The sequence below is a fragment of the Callithrix jacchus genome, chromosome 21, assembly GCF_049354715.1.
Source record: "Callithrix jacchus isolate 240 chromosome 21, calJac240_pri, whole genome shotgun sequence".
Classification (NCBI taxonomy): Eukaryota; Metazoa; Chordata; class Mammalia; order Primates; family Cebidae; genus Callithrix; species Callithrix jacchus.
In genome coordinates this window covers 42,252,551-42,276,053 of record NC_133522.1, presented here as the reverse complement: position 1 = coordinate 42,276,053, position 23,503 = coordinate 42,252,551, and the positions used below count along the sequence as shown (strand labels likewise).

The 23,503-nt window shown below is 48.4% G+C and overlaps 1 protein-coding gene across 8 annotated transcripts in view; it reads right to left on the bottom strand.

The window, feature by feature from the left end:
• DOP1B (DOP1 leucine zipper like protein B) overlaps positions 1 to 23,503 on the bottom strand; it is a 115,434-nt gene that overhangs the window by 70,302 nt on the left and 21,629 nt on the right. For 5 of the 8 annotated variants that reach the window (XR_001908649.4, XR_013530616.1, XR_004737754.3 and 2 more), the window contains exons 3-5: positions 12,358 to 12,539; positions 11,482 to 11,652; positions 2,623 to 2,812 (exon numbers count right to left, since the gene is read on the bottom strand). Coding sequence is in view for 4 of the 8 variants with exons in the window: in XM_008986644.5 (XP_008984892.2) it covers positions 2,623 to 2,812; positions 11,482 to 11,652; positions 12,358 to 12,539 (543 nt within the window). In the remaining 4 variants the exon portion in view is untranslated. The remainder of the gene's footprint in view (positions 1 to 2,622; positions 2,813 to 11,481; positions 11,653 to 12,357; positions 12,540 to 23,503) is intronic. The other 3 variants (XR_013530617.1, XM_078358635.1, XM_078358636.1) reach the window with 1 other exon arrangement.

The window sequence follows — 23,503 nt, the reverse complement described above, 5'->3', positions numbered from 1 at the left end:
TGGATGAGATGGCCGGGTTCTAAGATCTCATATTCCACGACCCCAGAAAGGATCCAACAGGAACCTTAGGTTAAACTAAAGCTCTGAAGACACATGGGAAAATACTTCCTGATCAATTCAGTAGATATTTTGAGTGTCTTTTCGGAATACAGATAGGTAGACTAGAGATGCTTAAGAAATCAGAGCCAATGACAAATGCTCGGAGTTCAGAAGAGGAGAACTCTTTCAACTGCAGAGAACAATGACACTCCATGGGAAAGCTGGGCTTGAAGGACAGGAAGGAGCTACCCTGAGCCTGTGAAGAAGGGCAGGAATGAACAGCCAGTGGGACAGAAGGGAATGGCCAGGAGCAAAGGCACCATGAGGCCAGGCCCCGTGGCAGTTGGGTGGAAGCGCGGGGCCTGCAGGGAAGAGTGAGGTGCCGTGGGTGGGAGCAGATGGTGAGGATGCTTTTGAGCTTGGACTACAGCTGGTGGCAATGGGAGGTTAGATATTTTTATTTTTTATTTTATTTTTTGAGATAGGGTCTTGCTCTGTCACTCAGGCTGGACTGGTGGCGTGATCTTGACTCATTGCAACCTCTGCCTCCTGGGTTCAAGAAATTCTCATGTCTCAGACACCTGAGTAGCTGAGATTACAGGCACCTGCCACCGTGCCCCGCTTTTTTTTTTTTGAGATGGAGTCTCACTTTGATGTCCAGGCTGGGGTGCAGTGGTGCAATCTCAGCTCATTGTAACCTCCAACTCCCTGGTTCAAGCAATTCCCTTGCCTCAGCCTCCTGAGTAGCCCACCACCACGCTTGGCTAATTTTTGTAGTTTTAGTAGAGACAGGTTTTCACCATGTTGGCCAGGCTGTTCTTGAACTCCTGCCCTCAGGTAATCCTGCCTTGGCCTCCCAAAGTGCTGGAATTATAGGCGTGAGCCACTGTACCCAGCCTAGTTTTTGTATTTTGTAGTAAAGATGGGGTTTCACCATGTTGGCCAGGCTGGTCTTAAACTCCTGACCTCAAGTGATCCACCTACCTCGACCTCCCAAAGTGCTGAGATTACAGGCATGAGCCACTGCACCCAGCTGGGAAGTTAGTATTTTTAAAGCATAGGATACATATAAGCAAAGCTAGGCTTTGGAGAACCAAATCTCTTAGCAGTTCATAAGGACTGGATGGGGAGAAACCAGTTAGACCTAAGAGTAAAAGACAAGAAGCCAGAGCAGGGCCGAGACACTGGAGAGAGAGACGAAGGGGATACTGATGGGGCAGGAAAGGGACATATTCATCGGGATCGCCTGTATTCTGATCACTGTGCGAGACGCCTTTCATCCATTTTCCACCTTGTCCTCAGAGAGACCCTATCCTCAGAGAGGCAGGTCTACGACGCCCATTTTGCAAGGAGAAATGGACTCAGAGGGGTAACTGACACCAGCTGTATGACTTCTCACCTGCGAATTCAATCTGAACAATTTAAGGTCAAAGTATGGAAACACCACCAGGTGGCGAAAGACAGCAAGACACAAAAACAAGAGGCAGGTCTGGGGAAAAGAGACAAAGATCCGGGAGGTTAGAGTCTTGCTCTGTCGCCAGGCTGGAGTGCAATGGCATGATTTTGGCTCACTGCAGCCTCCGCCTCCTGGGTTCAAGCAGTTCTCCTGTCTCAGCCTCCCGAGAGCTGACACTACAAGCATGTGCCACCAGGCCCAGCTAATTTTTGTATTTTTAGTAAAGACATGGTTTCACCATGTTGGCCAGGATGGTCTTGATCTCCTGACCTCATGATCCGCCTGCCTCAGCCTCCCAAAGTGCTGGGATTACAGATGTGAGCCATCACACCAGGTCGAGGTTACCATTTTTAAGGGCATGAAAAGGGATGTTGTTGCCTGAGAAAAGAGCTTCCCTTGAAGGGCCTGGAGATGGATACTTGGGGAACCTGATAATTTAGGTTTGAAAGCAGCCAATGGAGACAGGCGAGCAGGAGGAGAATGGCCAGGGAGGAGGCAGTTTCCACGTGTGAGCGGGCAGTGGCCCCGGTGATGCAGGACAGGGGCAGGAAATAAAGACCTTCTGAGCGCTGTGTACAGCTAAGCACATTTCTTCAAAGCTGGTGGCCTCCAGAAGGGACCTCTGAGGGTATGAACACTTATTTGAATATACAAATCTTAGTGCCACTTTGGGAGGCTGCAGCGAGTGGATTACTTGCTAGGCAGGCAGTTCGAGATCATCCTGGCCAACATGGTGAAACCCTATCTCTACTAAAAACACAAAAATTAGCTGGGCGTGGTGGCAAGTGTCTGTAATCCCAGCTTCTTGGGAGGCTGAGAGGAGAATTGCTTGAACCCAGGAGGCGAAGGTTGCAGTGAGTCAACGTCACGCCACTGCACCCTGCCTGGGTGACAGAGCAAGACTCCATCTCAAAAAAAATTAATGCATATGTTAAAAATGCCACCACCACCTGCAACTGCATGAGGCAGCCTTCTTGCCTTGCTAAGCGGCTCGTGACTCAGACTCGAGCCTGGTGCACCTCCCTTTTCCGGATGTCCCTCTGCAGCTTCAGTGACAACCTGCGCATGAGGACGCTGTGCCCACGTGTTGCCTCCTCCCCGTGCCCCAGGAGGAGCACAGCACCCACCGTGAGTTGGTGATTGGTCCCCAGCATGTACTTCTGCTCCCGGCCGGGGGCATCCCTGTTGATGTGGCCCACCACAAAGACTGAGGCAGGGAGGCGGATGGACGGGCTAGCCAGGACGCTCCCCCAAAGGGCAGTGTAAAACACCTCTTTGCCGACCACCAGCGACAGCCTCAGGAGCAGAGCATCTGTTCTGTTGATGAGAGAGGAGAGGGTTCAAGGGCTCGCCCCGTCTTCCTGGGTCCTGCTGCACAGCGCTCTGTGAATGCTGCGTGAAGAATCACGGAGGATTCACCTGGCTGGGGAAGCCCCACCTTCCTCACCGCTGGGAGCCGCTGCTATCTCTCACCCTGCCATGTGTGTCCACCTGCTGGCTGTCACACTGACCCTGGATTTGCTAAAACGAATGTCACCAGGCAGTGCAGTGTCTTGGCCAGTGAAAAGTGTCTAAGTAGTCGTGTGTGGCGCGGCAGAGACCTGGATCCACCTTGGCCGAGCCGTGGATGCTGCGGTGCTCACGGAGGGAGGTTCCACCAGAAGAGGGATGGGCAGGTCAGCCACTTTATATAAAAGCGGAAGGAGCCATTCATGTATCGAAAACAAGCACAAGCTGATGAGACTGATCAAGGACTTCAGCAATTAGACATCACCAACCTGAGCACAGCCAGAAATGTGCCAAGTGACATCTGCCTTTAGAAATGCTAGGGGCGACATCTATCTGCCCAGGGCCTCCCACCAGCCTGCAAATTCCATAAACCTGGAGTGGAGTTTTCTTTCAATCAGCCCACAGCACCCGCATGTGCTGACTCCCACTCTGAGGGGCTCTCATGCTGAGGTCGAGCATTTGTTCACCTCTTATCTTTATCTAGGTCTCCCATGACACAAAGTCAGCAACTTCTCATGCTTCCTTTAGAGGAACAGCGTCACCAGTGGATCAGGGCTTGTTTTTCCACTGACGCTGACCCATGTCTGTTCGGTGGTGTCCCTGCAGCTGTCTGCAACCCCTTTCCTGTCCACAGTGCGCACAGCCTGCAGGCTGGGTGACAGCATCTACCAGTAAGACAGCGGAGGCACATTCTCCCTAAAGGATTTTGCCCAATGAAGGATGTAACTCATTCAGTACCTGAAAGGGTTCAGTTTCTCACATGCTTCCTATCTGCAAAGACCACAGAAAACAAAGACAGCAAGTCCAGCCCAGTGGACTGTGTTGGTTCCCCCAGCTTGCCAGAGTCAGCCCCAGTGTCCAGATCCTGGTTGTGAAGCCTCCTGGCTGCAGGACCTAGAACAAGTTTAACAGCTGTGTATGCCTGGACTCAGCTAAGAGACAGGGGAAAGAGCCTTGATCTCGTGGAGATGTTGTGGGAATGAAGTGAGAGTCCCCTTGGAAAAAAAAAACAAAACAGCTCGGCCGGGTGCAGTGGCTCATGCTTGTAATCCCAGCACTTTGGGAGGCCGAGGCAGGTGAATCACTTGAGGTCAGGAGTTTGAGACCAGCCTGGCCAACATGGTGAAACCCCATCCCTACCAAAAATACAAAAATTAGCCAGGTGTGGTAGCAGGTGCCTGTAATCCCAGCTACTTGGGAGGCTGAGGCAGGAGAATTGCTTGAACCTGAGAGGTGGAGGTTGCAGTGAGCTAAGATGGCACCACTGCACTCCAGCCTGGGTAACAGACGAAAGGAAAGGAAAAAGGAAAGGAGGAAAGAAAGAAAAGAAAGAAAGGAAAAAAAGAAAAGAAAGAAGGGAAAAAAAGGAAAGAAGGAAAAGAAAGAAAGAAACAAACTCAGCCCAGCAGAGAGCACAGACCAGATGCTTGGGCGATGCCACCTGCAGTTACTACCAGCTCAGCTCTGTCTACTGTCACAGTCCTGGGGCCTATCTGAGCATCTGCCTCCAGGTTGGCACTCGAAAAAACCCTCAGAGAATTTCTTTTTTGTATCTCCTACAAAAATATCTACCATCATGTTACATTAAAAATGCATTCTGTTCTCCTTAAAATTAGTTTGAACTTTTTTGGGTTTCGTAAAATATTGTAGGAAATAATGCACGGTCCTGCCTTCTTAGGAAAAGTAAAAATGGGCCGGGCGCAGTGGCTAACGCTTGTAATCCCAGCACTTTGGGAGGCTGAGGCGGGTGGATCACGAGGTCAAGAGATCGAGACCATCCTGGTCAATACGGTGAAACCCCGTCTCTACTAAAAATACAAAAAATTAGTTGGGCATGGTGGCGTGTGCCTGTAATCCCAGCTACTCGGGAGGCTGAGGCAGGAGAATTGCCTGAACCCAGGAGGTGGAGGTTGTGGTGAGCCGAGATCGAGCCATTGCACTCCATCCTGGGTAACAAGAGCGAAACTCCGTCCCCGCCCAAAAAAAAAAAAAAAAAGAAAAGAAAAAGTAAAAATGAAGAGGCTTAAATCATGGCTAAGTGTTCAGGAAAAGCGCGCAGGGTGACTAAGTGGCTGACGTGATTGCTTGGTCTTCTATCAAAGGCTGAGTAAACAAATAGAGCTTGTCTTTGCCCAGCTCTGAAATCATCACAAACACTATAACGGACACACCCTGGTGTCATAGTCCCCCTTTGCTTAGCACTGCATATTCCCAAAGTATGTTCCACAGAACAGGCCACTAGAGGTGTTCCACAGAAGAGGGTTCCACTGTCTAAAAGCCTGGGAAACGCTGCCCATGCTATCTCCGCTCCAATATTCAGAAAACTGGCTCTTAGCTTTCGCTATTAAAGAAATGCATCTTTTCCGTTTTGAGACAGAGTCTCACTCTGCCACCCAGGCTAGAGTGCAGTGGTGCGACCACAGCTCACTGCAGCCTTGACCTCCAGGGCTTAAGCAATTTTCCCACCTTGGCCTCTGAGTAGCTGGGACTACAGACCCATGTTGCCATGCTGAACTAATTTCTGTATTTTATGTATAGACAGGGTTTCATCATGTTGCCCGGGCTGGTCTTGAACATCTGGCCTCAAGTGATCTGCTCCCCTCCATGGCCTCTCAGCGCTGAGACTACAGGCATGAGCCACTGTGCCCAGCCAGCTTTATTTTTTAAGTCGCATTTTATTCTTAAGAAATGGATGTGTACTAATAAGGTAAATGACATCACAGTAGAGACGACAGCAACTCTGGCAAACCTTTGGTTGAGAGAGCCACAGAACCAGGGTTAAAACGAAGTAACTCCCTACTCAGCAAGGGTTACTCGGATCATCTTGGTCGTTAAATTCCAATATGAGTGTGCAGTTCAGAGTCCTGAACTCTAAACTTTTTTTTTTTTTTTTGAGATAGAGTTTCCTTCTTGTTGCCCAGGCTGGAGTGCAATAGCACAATCTTCGCTCACTGCAACCTCCACCTCCTGGGCTCAAGTGATTCTCCTGGCTCAGCCTCCTGAGCAGCTGGGATTATAGGTAGCAGCCACAAGGCCTGGCTAATTTTTGTATCTTTTTTGGGAGAGACAGGATTTCACCATATTGGCCAGGCTAGTCTTGAACACCTGACCTCAGGTCATCCACCAGTCTTGACCTCCCAAAGTGCTGGGATTATAGGTGTGAGCCACTGTGCCCCACTGGGAACCCTAAACTTTTAATTCAAAACCAACAAACGGGCTGGACGTGGTGGCTCACACCTATAATCCCAGCACTTTGGGAGGCCGAGGTGGGTGGATCATTTGAGCTCAGGAGTTCAAGACCAGCCTGGCCAACATGAGGAAACGCCATCTCTACCAAAAATACAAAAATTAGCCGGGCATGATGGTGTGAACCCGTAAACCCAGCTTCTTGGGAGGCTGAGGCAGGAGAACCGCTCGAACCTGGGAGGTGGAGGCTGCAGGGTACCAAGATTGCATCACTGCACTCCAGCCTGGGCAACAGAGTGAGACTCCAACTCAAAAAACAAAACAAAAACAAACAAACAAAAAACCAACAAACATAAACAAAAACCCAATCCAAACCCCAGGTATTTCCATCCTTCCTCAGTCATCCTGGCTTGTGCTCTCTCACACCTCCTGCAAACACAGCTTCTTCACATGACACTGGCAGCTCCACTCTTTATAACTGAGAGCAGGTGAGTGGTATGGGCCGGGTGCTGCAGACCCCAAGCACTCCACAGCGTTGGTTCTGCAGCTGCTTGCCGAAAGGACAAGCGCGGAAAGCCAAGCTGTCACAAGGCAGCGCCGCTTTGGTGCAATCATCTGAAACTGAAGAGGCAGGGCAGTGACAACAGCACCCTGTACTGTAAACTGGTGATCAGAAACGGTGCTAAAGAGGGGGTAACAAACGCCTTGAAGCAGCACAGCTCATCAACACAGTGCCTGAAACCAACCAAAAGAAATGTCGGTGCCGCGCACCATGGGTCACGCCTGTAATTCTAGCACTTTCGGAGGCTGAGGCGGGTGGGTCACTTGAGGCCAGGAGATTCAAGACCAGCCTGGCCAACATGGTGAAACCCTGTCTCTACTAAAAATACAAAAGTTAGCCAGTTGTCATGGTGTGTGCCTGTAATCCCAGCTACTCAGGAGGCTGAGGAGGATCGCTTATACCAGGGAGGCAGAGGTTGCTGTGAGCTGAGATCACACCACTGCACTCTAGCCTGGGCGACAGAGCGAGATTTTGTCTCAAAAAAAAAAAAAAAAGAAATGTCAGCCAAGTGAGGTGGCTCATTCCTGTAATCTCAGTGCTTTGGAAGGCTGAGGCTGGACGGTCATTTGAGCCCTGGAGGTTGAGGCTGCAGTGAGCTATAATCCTGTCACTCTACTCCAGCCTGGGTACAGAGCAAGACCCCGGAATTCAATGTGATCAGGTGTGTAGTACATGCTGCAAGTGCCCAGTAAAGGGTCATTCGTTTCCTACATGACAGGGGCCCTAAGCGGGCACGTCTTCCCCTCCACACATGGTGACTCCGTGGAGAATTCCAGAACGGGCCAGGACATCATGGGAGCCCTGCACTATTGCCTCCCTTATTAATGAGCTCAAGAAGAAAAGAAATGTCAGTAAATATTTTTCAACTCTTTAAGTCAGGGTTTCTGAACTTCCACCCCACTGACATCTGGGGCCAGGTAAGTCTTTGTCATGGGGGCACCCGTGTGCACTGTAAATGTTCAGCAGCCCCTGGACTCTACCCACTAATACCAGTAGCATCCTCTCCATCTCCAGTTGTAACAATCAAAAATGCCTCTAGATATTGCCAAATGTATCCTGAGAAGCAAAATTACTACCAGATTGAGAACTACTAATTTAAATGGAAATATCGGGGAGACAGTTGTTGCTTTCTTACAAACTATTTAAAACATTCACTTCTCCTCATCTCCTTAGAAGAAGAGTTGTGTTTTCCCCGTTCTAATCTTGCTTTTTTTTTGAGATGGAATCTCACTCTGTTGCCAGGCTGGCTGGAGTGAAGAGGCGTGATCTCAGCTCATTACCACCTCTGCCTCCTGGGTTCAAACGATTCTTCTGCCTCAGCCTCCCAAGTAGCTGGGATCACAGGGGTGCGCCACTATGCCTATCTAATTTTTGCATTTTAGTAGAGATGGGGTTTCACCATGTTGGCCAGGATGGTCTTGATCTCCTGACCTCATGACCTGCCTGCCTCGGCCTCCCAATGTGCTGGGATTATAGCATGAGCCACCGTGCCCAGCCTCTAATCTCATTTTCTTAGTATAGCAAAACACAGCTATGTGGCTATTTCATGGGCACTTAAAAAAAAAACAACAAAATGGATATCTGACCAGTAATAGGTTCTCTGAAGGCCCCAAAGGGTTAGAAAGCCAGGGGGGATAAGAAGTCCTAACAGGGGCCAAAAGTTTCATTCCATATGGTTCACCAAAAAGCACACACCAGGAACAGCCTCCAGCTGCATGAAACCATGAGTCGCTGTAGCCTTCACCAGCTCAGCCTAACTCACCGCTCTGCAATTCCTACCCCCATGAGTCGCTGTAGCCTTCACCAGCTCAGCCTAACTCACCGCTCTGCAATTCCTACCCCCATGAGTCGCTGTAGCCTTCACCAGCTCAGCCTAACTCACCACTCTGCAATTTCTACCCCCATGCACATGACCCCCCACTGCACCCTCCCTTTCTGCTCTCTGCACCTTTGCTGGGGTGTTTCACTCAATTCCCAAGACACTTTTTTTATTTTTTTGAGAGGAGAGTCTCGCTCTGTTGCCCAGGCTGGATGCAGTGGTGCAATCTCGGCTCACTGCAACCTCCACCTCCTAGGTACAAGCGATGCTCCTGTCTCAGCCTTCCAAGTAGCTGGGACTACAGGCGCCGGCCACCACACCTGGTCACTCAAGAGAGCATAACTTTTGGGAACAGTTGCCAAACCGTCTCAGACTAAAATGGAAACAGCAACAAAAACATCTTGTGCAGTCACTTCAATCACTGCGCCTGCAACACGCTCGCTCAGAGATTACTGTATAACCTTTGATCGGCATCCACCTTGGAGAGCTGATAACTAATCACTGCTGGGTGCCACACCGCATTTGGGTTTCTGTCAAAGCTAAATGGATCCAGTGATTCATGAAGCTTTACTCAGCTCTTGGTTCGATGTCAAGAAATCACAATATTTGGAAAAAAAAAAAATAAATGTTAAGCAACTTTAGCAACTGCTCAAATGAACCTTCATTTATCAACTAAGAAAACAAAAACATTCCAACTATTTACACACTTCTAGTGTGAGTCACACAGATTTAAAAGATCACAGTAAGCTTTAGGAACGAATGTGCTCATGGGTCCGATGACAGGAAAATCATGTATGCACACACTTATACTCACATATCTGTCATCAGAACACAAGCAGAGCAGCACTTCTAGAAAGGGTCTGGGATTAGGGGTCCATCAGCATGGAGTCTGGTAATGCCCTCCTGCTGCCTCCGGTGTGACTGGGACCGCTCCTTAACAAAACACACACTTACTGAGTTGCACCAGCCACAGGGCCTGGTGCTGGGCTTAAAACTGCAACGAGACAGATTCTGCCTCCTAAGGTGGAAACTGTAAAGGTGGATTCTCCTCTGGGAAACGGAAAGCCAACACTGGTTTATGTGAAAGCTTGAAATGGTTAAAGAGCTATGTTTTGGTTACATCTGTGAAGTCTTGATACAGAGTTCATGGAGTTCACCCTTGGTCACTTCCTAACTAACCCTGCAAACCATTCTGGTGATTTACTTTACTGGAGGTCTGGGGGAGCCATGCAAGTGGACCTGGGATTGATTCCCAGGTTCCACTCCAGCCTCCTGCACCCTTCAGTCACAGCTAACGCCACAGGCAAGGGGGAGCTGCCTCGGGTCTCCAACACAGGGAAATGTGAGCAGTGCATTGTGTAATCACACGGAAACTTTTACAAGAACGAAAGTCACCAGTCACAGAACACGGGCTCTTAAAACAGGCCCCATTAACAGAGGTGAATCACTGTGGCATCTCAGAGAAGTTAATAAGCTGGAAGTGAGTTCTTGCTTCATAATTCTCCAGAAACAAAGATCACTGTGTATACTTAATAGTCTTTTTTTTTTTTTCCAGATGTAGTCTCACTCTGTCACCCAGGCTGGAGTGCAATGGCGCAACCTTGGCTCACTGCAACCTCTGCCTCCAGGGTTCAAACACTTCTCCTGCCTCAACCTCCTGAGTAGGGATTACAGGCACTCACCACCACATCTGGCTAATTTTTGTATTTTTAGTAGAGATGGGGTTTCATCATGTTGGCCAGGTTGGTCTTGAATTCCTGACCTCAAGTGATCCACCTTCCTTGGCCTCCCAAAGGGCTGCGATTACAGGTGTGAGCCACCGTGCTCAGCCATACTCAATAATCTGAATGAATACACACTTTCTCCCATTCCTAAGCAGTGGTCAAAAAAAAAAGTGACATGAACTTTTGTGCGTGAGTGTTATAGATTTCTCCAAGTTGCTGCTAAACTCTGTCAAGATATTCTGCTTCGAATTGCACTCAACTGCCTTTTCAAGCCCTGCCTGGCTTTGCTTTTTTATTTAGAAGCAGCCTCATTTAATGGAAGGATGAAGGACCTTAGAATCCAATACGGGCTGGGCACAGTGGCTCACATTTGTAACTCAGCGCTTTGGGAGGCTGAGGCAGGAGGATCACATGAGGTCAGAAGTCTGAGACCAGCCTGGTCACCATGGGGAAAACCCCATCTCTACTAAAAATACAAAAATTAGGTGGGCATGGTGGCACATGCCTGTAATCCTGGCTACTTGGGGGGCTGAGGCAGGAGAATTTCTTGAATCCAGGAGGCAGAAGTTGTAGTGAGCCAAGATCACACTGCACTCCAGCCTGGGTGACAGAATGAGACTCTGTCTCAAAAAAAAAAAAAAAAAAAAGAATTCAATATAGTGGAATAGAATCCCAACTCTGGTGCTTGCTGACCGTGCAACTGGGAAAAACCTTCTTTATCTTCTGACACTCACCTGTAAATGGAGATAACCCCTGGAGCAGAGGAATTCATTATGCAATGTGATCATGTGCATAATACACGCTGCAAGTGCCCAGTAAAGGGTCCATTCATTTCCTCCACAATAGGGGCCCTAAGAGGGTATGTCTTCCCCTCCACACAGGGCGACACTGTGGGGAACTCCAGAACGGAACAGGACATCATGGGAACCCTGCACTATGGCTTCCCTTATTAATGAGCTACATTTCTTTCCATAAAGGATCTCATCGCCCCAGGCTTGGGACTTCCCCTTTGGCAAAGAAATACAGAGAGATTCCAGGAGGAACGGGGCACTTTGAAATCACAACCACCAAGGAAATGTGAACAAGCAACCCGACCTCCACACCTGCTGCTGCTTCCCGTGTCTCTACTTCCTCTCCAGGTCTTATAAAGCAGTGGAATAAACATGGCTTGAAGACGCCCACGCACCTGTCGGAGATCTCGGAGCCCTCTTCCAGGCCGGGCAGCAGGCCGACGATGAAGGCCTGCAGGCTGGGCAGGAGCAGCTTCTGCAGTGGGAGGAAATACTTCTCGTACAGGGTGAGCAGCACGGGCCTCACCGACACCGCCGCATGTGCCAGGAGAGGAAATAACCCACAGCTTTGAAAAAGAACAAGAGGGAGCGGGGCAGAAATAAGATACCCAGTCAGAAGTCCCAGGTGACAAGCCAGCTTTTTTTTTTTTTTTCTGAGACAGAGTCTCAAATTGTCGCCTGGGTTGGAGTGCAATGGCGTGAGCTCAGCTCACTACAACCTCCACCTCCTGGGTTCAAGCGATTCTCCTGCCTCAGCCTCTTGAATAGCTGGAATTATAGGTGCTTGTGAGCCCAGCCTGGATAATTTTTTTTTTTTTTTGTATTTTTAGTAGAGACAGCGTTTCACTATATTGGCCAGGCTGGTCTTGAACTCCTGATTTCATGATCTACCCACCTTGGCCTCCCAAAGTGCTGGGATTACAGCTGCAAGCCACTGCTCCCAGCCTGAGGAGAGATTTTACAAGCGAACAGCTGGCCACTTAAACTGCTGGTCTCGATATGTGGTTGACATGAGATGGTCACAAAACACTGTTATGTAATGCAGCCAACAAAGCCATCCACAATTCAGATCCTAAAGTTCACTTACAGAAAAGTCAGGACAGACAGACTCCAGAAGGCACCCTGTGACATCTCCTGGCGACAGTTTTATGATTAACTGTTGCACATAGAGCTCCACCCTTATTTGGCCTGTTTGTCATTTTCCCATCTTGTGGACCGAAATACAGATTACCTGGGTAATAAAAAGGAACACAGCAGAGAAGCAATCGTACCTGTACAGAAACAAGTCCTTGGCCAGCCATTTGGTCCCCACAATTTTAAAGATAATCTCGTAGGTTTCCAGGGCTTTTAAGTGTACGCCACTGGGCAGGGCAGGATGCAAACACTGAGCTAATCGCTTGCTGATGAGGATCCGTCTTGGCAACAAGGAGTATTTCAGGTTACTCTGAAGAGCCTGTGAAATAAGAGAGAAAAAAACACATGAGGAAGGAGGCAGTGACATTCACAATGGAGAGTGAATCTGTCGAAGCCAGGGATATTGCAGCCACGCCCTGATATGGCTGTAAGAAAGGGACATACACAACAAGGGAACAGAGGGACTGCATGGTGAGAGCCCACAGAAGCTCTGGCAATGCGGCAGATGAGGCAGGCACAACGACTTTCTTAGTACATGGCCAGCTTCTGGGTCACACCTCGGAGCCTGTGATGGGTGAGGGCCATGAGCTTCTCTATCTTGGGAAACCATGAGCAGGGGCTTGCCCAGAAGATATGGATTGGGATTAAAAGGGACCCATCCAGGCTGTGACTCCTGACATTTCTACCAGTTGGAGATGGTGCTGGGAGGGACCCGTGTTCCCCAGGAGGAAAATGTCACAACCCTACTGGGCTGGAGCAATGGTAGTCCCGAGTGAGGCTTCTGTAAGCAGGACACATGAAATGTCTGCAGGAAAGCATCCCCAGGTGCTTGCTGTACCTGAGACATGGTCAAGACTGTGAACAGATCAGTGCCGTCCTTTGTGGCATTGAGTAACCGTGGGCAGAGTTTTGTGCCTGGGAGGCCCCTCATGGCTTAATCTTATAACACAGGGTTCTGACGTTACAGGGAATGACCCGCATAAGTAGCTCATTTGCTCACACAAATATTTACTAAAAGCCTACAGGGTAAAGTTCACACTTTTTTTTTTTTTTTTAAATGGAGTCTCGCCCTGTTGCCTATAGTACAATGGCATGATCCCAGCTCACTGCAACCTCCACCTCCTGGGTTCAAGCGATTCTCCTTTCTCAGCCTCCTGAGTAGGTGGGATTACAGGCATGTGCAACCACGTCTGGCTAATTTTTTGTATTTTTAGTAGAGATAGGGTTTCATCATGTCGGACAGACTGGTCTCAAACTCCTGACCTCAAGTGTTCCACCCGCCTTGGCCTCCCAAAGTGTTGGGATTACAGGCGTGAGCCACACTGAATCCAGCCAAGTTCACATTTTTATTTTTTTATTTTTTTTGTGACAGAGTTTTGCTCTTGTCACCCAGGCTGGAGTGCAATGGTATGATCTCAGCTTACTGCAATATCCGCCTCCCAGGTTCAAGCAATTTTCCTGCCTTAGCCTCCCAAGTAGCTGGGATCACAGGCATGCGGCATCACGGCCAGCTAATTTTGTATTTTTTAGTAGCGATCATCTTGGTCAGGCTGGTCTTGAATTCACGACCTCAGGTGATCTGCCTGCCTCGGCCTCCCGAAGTGCTGGGATTGCTGGTGTGAGCCACCGTGTCGGGCCAAAGTTCACACTTCTTAAAAGATCATTCAAAGGCCTCCAGGGCACAGCTCCCGCCTGTTCTGCTTGCAGTCTGTGGCTCTGGGCTGCCTTTCACTGCCCCTTGCCTAAATACCCTTCCATCCACCTTGCTAACTCTTCCTCACGTGTGATTTGGCTCGGTGCCCCCATCTCAGGGAGGTAGAACAGGCCTCCTCTCTGCAGGGTGAGGGCAGGGACTATCCTCTCTGCCGTCTCCAGCACCTTGCACAGTGCCTAGAACAAAGCAGGCCATCTGAAAGAACATCTAAGACACGTGCAATGCCAGCTGCGTTCCATCCACGTCAGAATCGTGGGCCCTGGGCCATACGACCGCAGGGCCATGACAACTTTTCTCTTGTAAGCAAAGACTACGGTCCCACCTGTGAAACACACTCAGGTTATTCAGGACATAAAAGGAAGACAAGGAAAACAAGAATATTTTTCCTCAGAGGCCTGCGGTCCAAGTAAATTCTCAAATTCAATGAAATGACATCTTAAAAAAAAAATCAGATATAGCCAAGCGCGGTAGTTCATGCCTGTAATCCCAGCACTCTGGGAAGCTGAGGTGGGTGGATCATGAGGTCAGGAGTTCAAGACCAGCCTGCCCAACATAGTGAAACACCATCTCTACTAAAGATACAAAGAATTAGGTGGGTGTGGTGGCATGTGCCTGTAACCCCAGCTACTCAGGAAGCTGAAGCTAGAGAATGGCTTGAACTTGGGAGGTGGAGGTTGCAGTTAGCCAAGATCATGCCATTAAAAAAAAAAATCAGACATAACTAGTGGTCATCAGAAAAATACCTTAAACTGTATTTATTTATTTAGAGGCAGGGTTGTACTGTCACTCAGGCTGGAGAGCAATGGTGCAATCATGGCTCAATGCAGTTTCAACCTCCTGGTTCAAGTGATCCTCCCACCTTGGCCTACTGAGTAGCTGAGAATCGCTTGAACCTGAAAGGTGGAGGCTGCAGTGAGCTGAGATTGTGCCATGTACTCCAGCCTTGGCAGCAGAATGAGACTCTGTCTCAAAAAAAAAAAAAAAAATCAGCAGAGTGTGGTGGTGCACACCTGTAGTCCCAGCTACTCAGGAACTGAAGTGGGAGGATCGCTTAGCCGGGGAGGGAGAGGTTGCAGTGAGCTGTGATCAACTACAGACCCAAAGTAGCGTGAGAATTTTAACAGATGCTGAAGTCGTGGAGGAAATCTGCACGTAAGAGGTGCAGCTGAAGAACCTGTGATACAAAAAAGATAAATAATAATTAACAGTAACTAATATTTAACATTAAAAGAAAATAAGGTATTATTTCCTAAATGACACAGTGAAATTGTTTTTTTTTTTTTAGATGGAGTCTCGCTCTGTTGCCCAGTCTGGAGTGCAGTGATGCAATCTTGGCTCACTGCAACCTCTGCCTTCTGGGTTCAAGTGATTCTCCTGCCTGAACCTCCTGAGTAGTTGAGATTACAGGCACTCACCACCACATCTGGCTAATTTTTGTATTTTTAGTAGAAATGGGGTTTCACCATGTTGGCCAAGCTGGTCTCAAACTCCTGACCTCAAGTGATCTGCCCACCTTGGCCTTTCAGAATGCTAGGATTGCAGCTGTGAGTCACTGTGTGCAGCTGACACGGTGAAAAGCTTCTAAAGAAACAATCTGTCTCCAGACACAAGACTGGAGATTAGACTTCCCAGGTGAAAATGCTTTCCATTTAGATTTGAAGCACTTCTGGAAACGAAGGCTTGTTCGCTCTAGTCCCCTAGACAGAACTCTTTGTCCCTCAGTGTAGACTTAATCCATGCAGAAAATAGGGAGGTGAACCCTATTTAAAAATATCCTCTGCATCTATTAGAAGGCTCAAAATCCACAACACTGACACCACCAAATGCTGGTGAGGATGTGGAGCAATAGGAACTCTCCTTCATTGCTGGTGGGAATGCCAAATGGTGCAGCTTTGGAAAACAGCAGTTCCTTATAGAACTAAGTGTACTCTTCCTAAATGGTCTAGAAACCATGCTTGCTGGCATTTACCCAAAGAAATGGAAAACTTATGACCACGCAAAACACTGTACATGCTGAGGGCATGGTGGCTCACGCCTGTAATCCCAGCACTTTGGGAGGCCGAGACAGGCAGATGACTTGAGGTCAGGAGCTCCAGACCAGCCTGGCCAACATGGTGAAACTCCATCTCCACTAAAAATACAAAAATGGTTGGGCGCGGTGGCTCACACCTGTAATCCCAGCACTTTGGGAGGCCAAGGTGGGCAGATCACAAGGTCAAGAGTTTGAGACCAGCCTGACCAATATGGTGAAACCCCCATCTCTACTAAAAATACAAAAATTTGCCAAGGGTGCCTGGGATCCCAGATACTCTGGAGGCTGAGGCAGGAAAATTGCTCAGGCTAAGCAAATTGCTCAGAATTGCTCCCAGAAGGTGGAGATGGCAGTGAGCCAAGATTGCACCACTGCACTTCAGCCTGGGCAACAGAACAAGACTCTGTCTTGGTTTTTTTTTAAAAAAGTTAGCCAGGCCTGGTGGCGAACGCCTGTAATCCCAGCTACTCAGGAGGCTGAGGCAGGAGAATCGCTTGAACCTGGAGGCTGCAGTGAGCCACTGCACTCCAGCCTGAGCAAGACTTGATCTAAAAAAAAAACTGCACATGCATGTTTATAGCAGGTTTAATCATAATTGCCAAAACCGGGAAACAACCAAGATGTCCTTCAGGAGGTACATGAATAAACTGCGGTATGTCTCCACAATGGAATATTATCCAGCACTAAAAAGAAATTAACTGTCAAGCCATGAAAAGACATGAAGGAAACTTAAACGCATATTACTAAGTGACAGAAGCCTATCTTTAAAAGGCTATATACTGGCCAGGGGTGACGGCTCATGCCTGTAATCCCAGCACTTAGGGAGGCTGAGCCAGGGGGATCACCTGAGCTCAGGAGTTTGAGACCAGCCTAGGTAACACAGCAAGACCTTGTCTCTACGAAAATTCAAAAAGTATTAGTGGCAGTGTGTGTCTGTAGTCCCGGCAACTCTGCACTGAGCTGTGATCATGCCACTACATTCCAGTCTGGGTCCAGAGCGAGACTGTCTAAAAGAAAGGGGGGAGGCTATACTGTATAATTTCAACTATATGACATTAGGGAAAAGGCAAAACTATGATAAGGTAAAAAGATCAGTGGTGGAATTTTAGGGCAGTGAAACTGATCTGTATGATGCTGTGAGGTGGATCCATATTACTATACATTTCTCCAAACCCATAGCAAGTACAACGCCAAGACTTTGGTACCTCAAAGCATGCTTGAAGGAGAGCATGGCCTATCTCTCAACACCTTTAAGGAAGTGGTGATCTTTTTCCATCACGCCACCCGTTGTGCAGAAGCTCAGGGTGTAGCCCAGTGGAGAAGGGCGAGCCAGTTGCCTGGATCAGTGGTAAAGGCCACCATGGAGGTTCCCTCTTGGGCCCCCCGCAATTCCACCTTAGGAGACTTTTCCATGATGCCCTTCAGTCTGAGGGCTAGCACCAGCCACAAGAGGAACAGCACAGTTTTAGGGCAAACTTCTCTGATGGATACTGATGGGATGCAGGAAATGCTATCCCAAAATATGGCACCTGGGAAACAGAATACAGCAGAAGCAGGAAGGCTCCTCTCACCTTCCTCCCTGAGGCAGCTCGCAAAGCCTAGGGAGGTCTCTGACCTTCTCCCTCTCTTCTCCCCTGAACACCCGGTGACAGGCATCCTGCCGAATACCCAGAAGGAAGGAGTGTCACACAGAGGCACCAAGAAGAATCTGAACAAACAGGCCTTGCGCAATTCCCCCGGGTTATTACCGTATCACCACACCCTGCATCCAGTCATTCTGCACGACTGTCCACGCTTCATCAGACCCAAGCATGGAAACACAGATTTGAATCCCTGTTTCTTTGAGTCTTAGCTCTTGTGCTGTGTAAAACTTAATTTGTGTGCTTTTCATTCGTTCATCTCTTTTGTTATTGGGGTCTCAGCCATGAACCTCACAATGGGTGAGGAAAAGACACTACTTCACTCCTTCCATACTGTTTTTTAAAACTGCTAATGCCCTGTACACAAAGACAACATCGGTGCCCTCCTCCAAGTGCAGGACTAGGAAAGCTTCTTTTTTTTTTTTCTTTTTGAGACGGAGTCTCGCTCTGCTGCCCTGGCTGGAGTACAGTGGCATGATCTCGGCTCACTGCAACTTCCATCTCCCAGGTTCAAGCGATTCTCCTACCTCAGCCTCCCAAGAAGCTGGGACTACAGGCGCACACCACCATACCTGGCTAATTTTTTGTATTTTTGGTAGAGACAGGGTTTCACTGTGTTGGCCAGGATGGTCTTGATCTCCTGACCTCATGATCTGCCTGCCTTGGCCTCCTAAAATGCTGGGATTACAGGCGTGAGCCACCACGCCCAGCTGGAAAGCTTCTTTGGTACGAATTTTCTTATTCTAAAGAAAGTGGCTGGGCACAGTGGCTTACACCTATAATCCCAGCACTGTGAGAGTCCAAGAAGGGCAGGTCACTTGAGCCTATGAGTTGGAGACCAGCCTGGGCAACACAGCAAAACCTGGTCTCTACCAAAAAAATACAAATAAATTGGCTGGGTGTGGTGGTGCATGCCTATGGTCCCAGCTACCTGGGAGGCTGAGGTAGGAGGATCACCAGAGCCCACGAGGTTGAGACTGCAGTGAGCTCTGATCATGCCACTATACTCCAGCCTGGGGGACAGAGACTCAGACTCAAAAAGAAAAAAAAAGAATGAAAGTTAGCTCTTGGCTTTTTTTTTTTGACAGGGTTTTGCCCTGTCACCCACAGTGAAGTGCAGTGGTGCGATCTCAGCTCACTGTAGCCTCGACCTCCAGAGCCCAGGCCATTCTCTCTCATCAGCTTTCTGAGTAGCTGGGACCACAGGCATGTACCACCATGCCTGGCTAAGTTTCTGTGTTTTTTGTAGAGATGAGGTTTGGCCATATTGCCCAGGCTAGTCTTGAACTCCTAAGCTTAAACAATCAACCCACCTCAGCCTCTCAAAGCACTGGGATTATAGGCGTGAGCCACTATGCCCAGCCAATAACAAAAGTGATCCCAAGGAGTTTGAGACCAGCCTGGGAAATACTTCAAGACCCCATCCTGAAGTTTCTGTTTGGGAGGATGAAAACGTTCCAGAGCTGGAAGGTAGGGTACATAACATGAAAGTACTTAACACTACTGAACTGTGCACCTGAAAACAGCTACAACAGTAAACCTTAGGCCGTGTGCATTTTACCACAACAGCATAAAAAGAAAAGAAGTAATGCTGTTTCACGGCTCCTTAGCCTGCGAGAGCCACGAACTCCTGGGTGACGCTTGCATGCCAGCCCCTCCCGGACTCAACTGCCTAGAAAACAATGAGGCTCATTTTACCAAGTCCTCAGGCAGCCCAGGGGCTTGGTCCAGCTCTCGTGAGAGACAGCTTGCAATCTTGTTTTTGAGACGGAGTTTCGCTCTTGTTGCCCAGTCTGGAGTGTCTCAGCTCACCACAACCTCTGCCTCCTGGGTTGAAGTGATTCTCCTGCCTCAGCCTCCCAAATAGCTGGGATTACAGGCATGCACCACCACACCCGGCTAACTTTGTATTTTTAGTAGAGACTGGGTTTTTCCATGTTGGTCAGGCTAGTCTTGAACTCCTGACCTCAGGTGATCCACCCGCCTCGGCCTCCCAAAGTGCTGGGATTACAGATGTGAGCCACCACGCCCGGCCAGCCTTTAAGCTTGAATTAGCACAATAATCTCTTTCCAGGGCTTGCAAACTCCTGATTTCTTCTTCAGGGTTGTGAGTGTGGGTGTGTGTTTCCCTGCCCAGCGAATCAGTAAATTCAGGTTTTTTCTGTTTTTGTTTTCCCTGGTTTGTTCTGTAAAGTTCTAGTGGGTTGTCTTATTTTCTGACAGCATCTTCACCCTTCACCCAGCAACATGCTTCAGCTCCTATTTGGCAATGTAGCTGACACTATGACCCACTAGCCACGGCTAGAACTCCAAGACATGAAGTATTTGGGTGCCAAGAAGGAAGCCCTGCTCTCAAATTCCTTCTAACTCTCATCTAGGAGGACAACCATGAGCTCCTGCCCTCACAGCCGGTCTTGGTGACTTTTCCTTCTTTGAGCTAAAACTGGGCCACAGGTCACTCCCATCCCTCTCCCAGCAGGCCCAGGGCTGCCAAGACTGGAATCATGGCACAAATGGGGTGTGCCACCCTCACACTGACTTTCTCAACTCCATCCTCCATCCAGGCTTTGGGAAGAACCTTCTCCAGCAAGAAAAGCTCAGCAAACACTTCCGGGGCGGTTTCACTGTCCAGAAACCCAAATTGGCTGGCCAGTAAGCTGAGTATATGTATCTCATGAGAAATGTTCTTCTGCATCTATAGAATAAATATCACAGAGAAACAGATGAACTGAGGCTGGACTCAGTGGCTCACACCTGTAATCCCAGCACTTTGGGAGGCTGAGGCAGGCAGATCATTTGAGGTCAGGAGTTTGAGACCAGCCTGGCCAACATGGCAAAACCCCGTCCCTACTGAAAATATAAAAATTAGCCAGGTGTAGTAGCACATGCCTGTAATCCAAGCTACTTGGAAGACTGAGGATAACTTGAACCCGGGAGGCAGAGGTTGCAGTGAGCTGAGACTGTGCCACTGCATTCCAGCCTGGGTGACAGAGGGAGACTCCATCTCAGGAAAAAAACAAACAAAAACCCCAGATGAACTGGCCAGGAAAAATAGCCATGTTTTCAAAATCACTTTTTATTTTATTTATTTATTATTTAGAGACAAAGCATCGCTCTCTTGGCTCACTGGAACCTCTACCTCTTGGGTTCAAGCATTTCTCCTGCCTCAGCCTCCTGAGTAGCCAGGATTACAGGTGCGTGCCATCATGCCCAGCTTTTTCTTTTTGTATTTTTAATAGAGATGGGTTTCATCATGTTGGCCAGGCTGGTCTCGAACTTCTGACCTCAGGCAATTTGCCTGCCTCGGCCTCCCAAAGTGCTGAGGTTACAGTGTGAGCCACTGCACCCAACCCAAAATTACTTTTTAAAGTGCTAAAAAAAAAAAAAAGGAGAAACTGATGAAACAGGAAATTAAACTTTCTTATTTATTTCACTCAGGAACTCTACTGTTCTAAAAGCATTTCTTGAGCTATAATTAGGACATAATTATAATATTTTTGACCTCATTATATTTATAGGCTCACCAAGTTGACCTTATAAGAAAAGACTAAACTGTAAGTATTAAGTATGTTTGAATAAAACAGACTCAAACTACATCCAAACTTAGCAGAAATCAGGAACTACTGCCGTTGCTCCACCCAAGAAAATATCTTTGCTTTCCTTTGACTTTACACAACCTGACAGTATGACAGTTCCCAGGACTTGGCATGATTTACAAGTGTTCTGTGTAGGAAACGACACGATGAAAAGTTCCAAAAGGCTACAGCATGATCACAACAGTTAACATGCTTCAAAATGGTTAAGATGGTAAACTTTATGTTGTATGTATTTTACCACAATTTAAAATGTTTTTTAAAAAAAGAATAAACAATATGGGTGGAGAGGTGAGCGAGTTATGTTTCATTTTTAAAATGATTTATTCAGCCTGTAAAATAAAAACGTTAAATGTTTCCTTTGAAAGTTCCTAGAAGAGACAGTCGCCCTAATCTTGCACAGAGTGTAATGCTGACTTCAGAACACCAGATGTCTTTGTCTAGGAAGAAATGTCAGTCAGCCAATTTAAAAGCACAGCTTCCATGAAGCAAACGAGGAGTTGAATTTTTCATGGCGGAACGCTGGCATGTCTTCCTTCTGCAAGTCAAGCATCTTTATAAGGGTGTTCTTTTCATGCCACACAAAGGAAGCTGCCACGGTGAGTCAGGGAGGCCAGGTGGCACAGGCTCGAATGCTCAGTGAAGCATTTGCCAGGGGGCACTGTGAGTGCCCTTTAGATAGGACGAACACGGAACAGACGCAGAGCTGTAACAGACCAGCGTGTGGCCAGGACTTCCCAAGTACTGATAGTGCAGCGTCCCACCTTGTCTGAAATGGCTCTGCCAGCTTGAGGGCATGGCAGTGGCAAGAGATAAGCTGGAGAAATAGGCACAGGGCAAGGCTGCTGAGAGCCATCTCAGGGAGTCAGGGTTCCACAGGTAACCAGTGAGGCCACGTTTTGTTGAACTGGGAGAGCAAAGCGGCTGTAGCTCCTATGTAAACAAGGAGCTTCCTTCTCCGAAAGGTCACAGCTGAAACATCACTTGTGCTGTATTTACATAAGTCAGCTGAACCCTAACAGGGCCATGTACCCGATGAATCAGCTTCCAACAGGAGTTACGACATCCACATCCCCAAATCCCAGCTTCCAATAAAGCTGCCAGCAAGCAATGGGTCGCTCAGGCTAACTCCATCTTCTGCATCAGGTAAGGAGGCACATTAGAAGATGTATTTTTTTCCTTTTAATATTTCCCTAAAATTACGATGCTGCTTGAGTAGGAGTAGAAGTGAAGGCTCAGCATATCATCTACTAGAGATTTTAAAAGCATGCTCAGAAAAAAAAAGGGGCAGGCCAGACGTGGTGGCTCAGGCCTGTAATCCCAGCACTTTGGGAGTCCGAGGCAGGTGAATTGTTTCAGCCCAGGACTTCAAGACCAGCAGCATGGCAAAACCCTGTCTCTACAAAAAATACAAAAATTAGCTAGGCATGGTGATGTGCACCTGTAGTCCCAGCTACTCAGGAGGCTGAGGCAGGAGGGTCACTTAAGTCTAGAAGATCAAGGCTGCAGTGAGCTATGATAGAAGCCTGCACTCCAGCCTGGGCAACAGAGTGAGACCCTGTCTCAAAAAAAAAAAAAAAAGGCTGGGCTTGGTCACTTATGACTATTATATCAGCACTTTGAGAGGCGGAGGCAGGCAGATCACCTGAGGTTGGGAGTTCAAGACCAGCCTGGCCAACATGATAAAACCCCATCTACAGTAAAAAATATAAAAATTAGCCAGGTATGGGAGCGGGCTTCTGTAATCCCAGCTACTCAGGAGGCTGAGGCAGGAGAACTGCATGAACCCGGGAGGCAGAAGTTGCCATGAGCCAATATGGTGCCACTGAACTCCAGCCTGGGTAACAGAGTGAAGCTCCATTAGGAGGGGAAGGAGGGAGAGGGAGAGGGGGAGTGGAAGTGGAGAGGTGAGGGGGAGAGGGAGAGGGAGTGTAGGGGGAGGGGAGGAGAGGGGAGGGGAGGGGAAGAAGGGAAGAAGGGAAGAAGGGAGGAAGGGAGGAAGGGAGGAAGGAGCAGCCAGCTCGTCTAGGCCAGGCTTTGGAGGCAGAGCACAGCTGGTGCTTGACTGTGGCCGGCACCTACTCACCATCTATAGAGGAAATGACATTGCTGAAGGCAAAGCCTGAGCCTTGGCAGCTTAGCAGGTTCAAAAACTCATTTTTATCAGTTCACCCAGAGGTAGCTCTGCTGTGGAGGGAATGTTTTGCTGGCCACTGGTTGAGCTCCTAAGACGAGCTCTGACAGTCAATGGGAAGAGAACTGTGATAGGCCAGGTTCTGAGTGGCTGGCCTGGGTCTGAGTCCG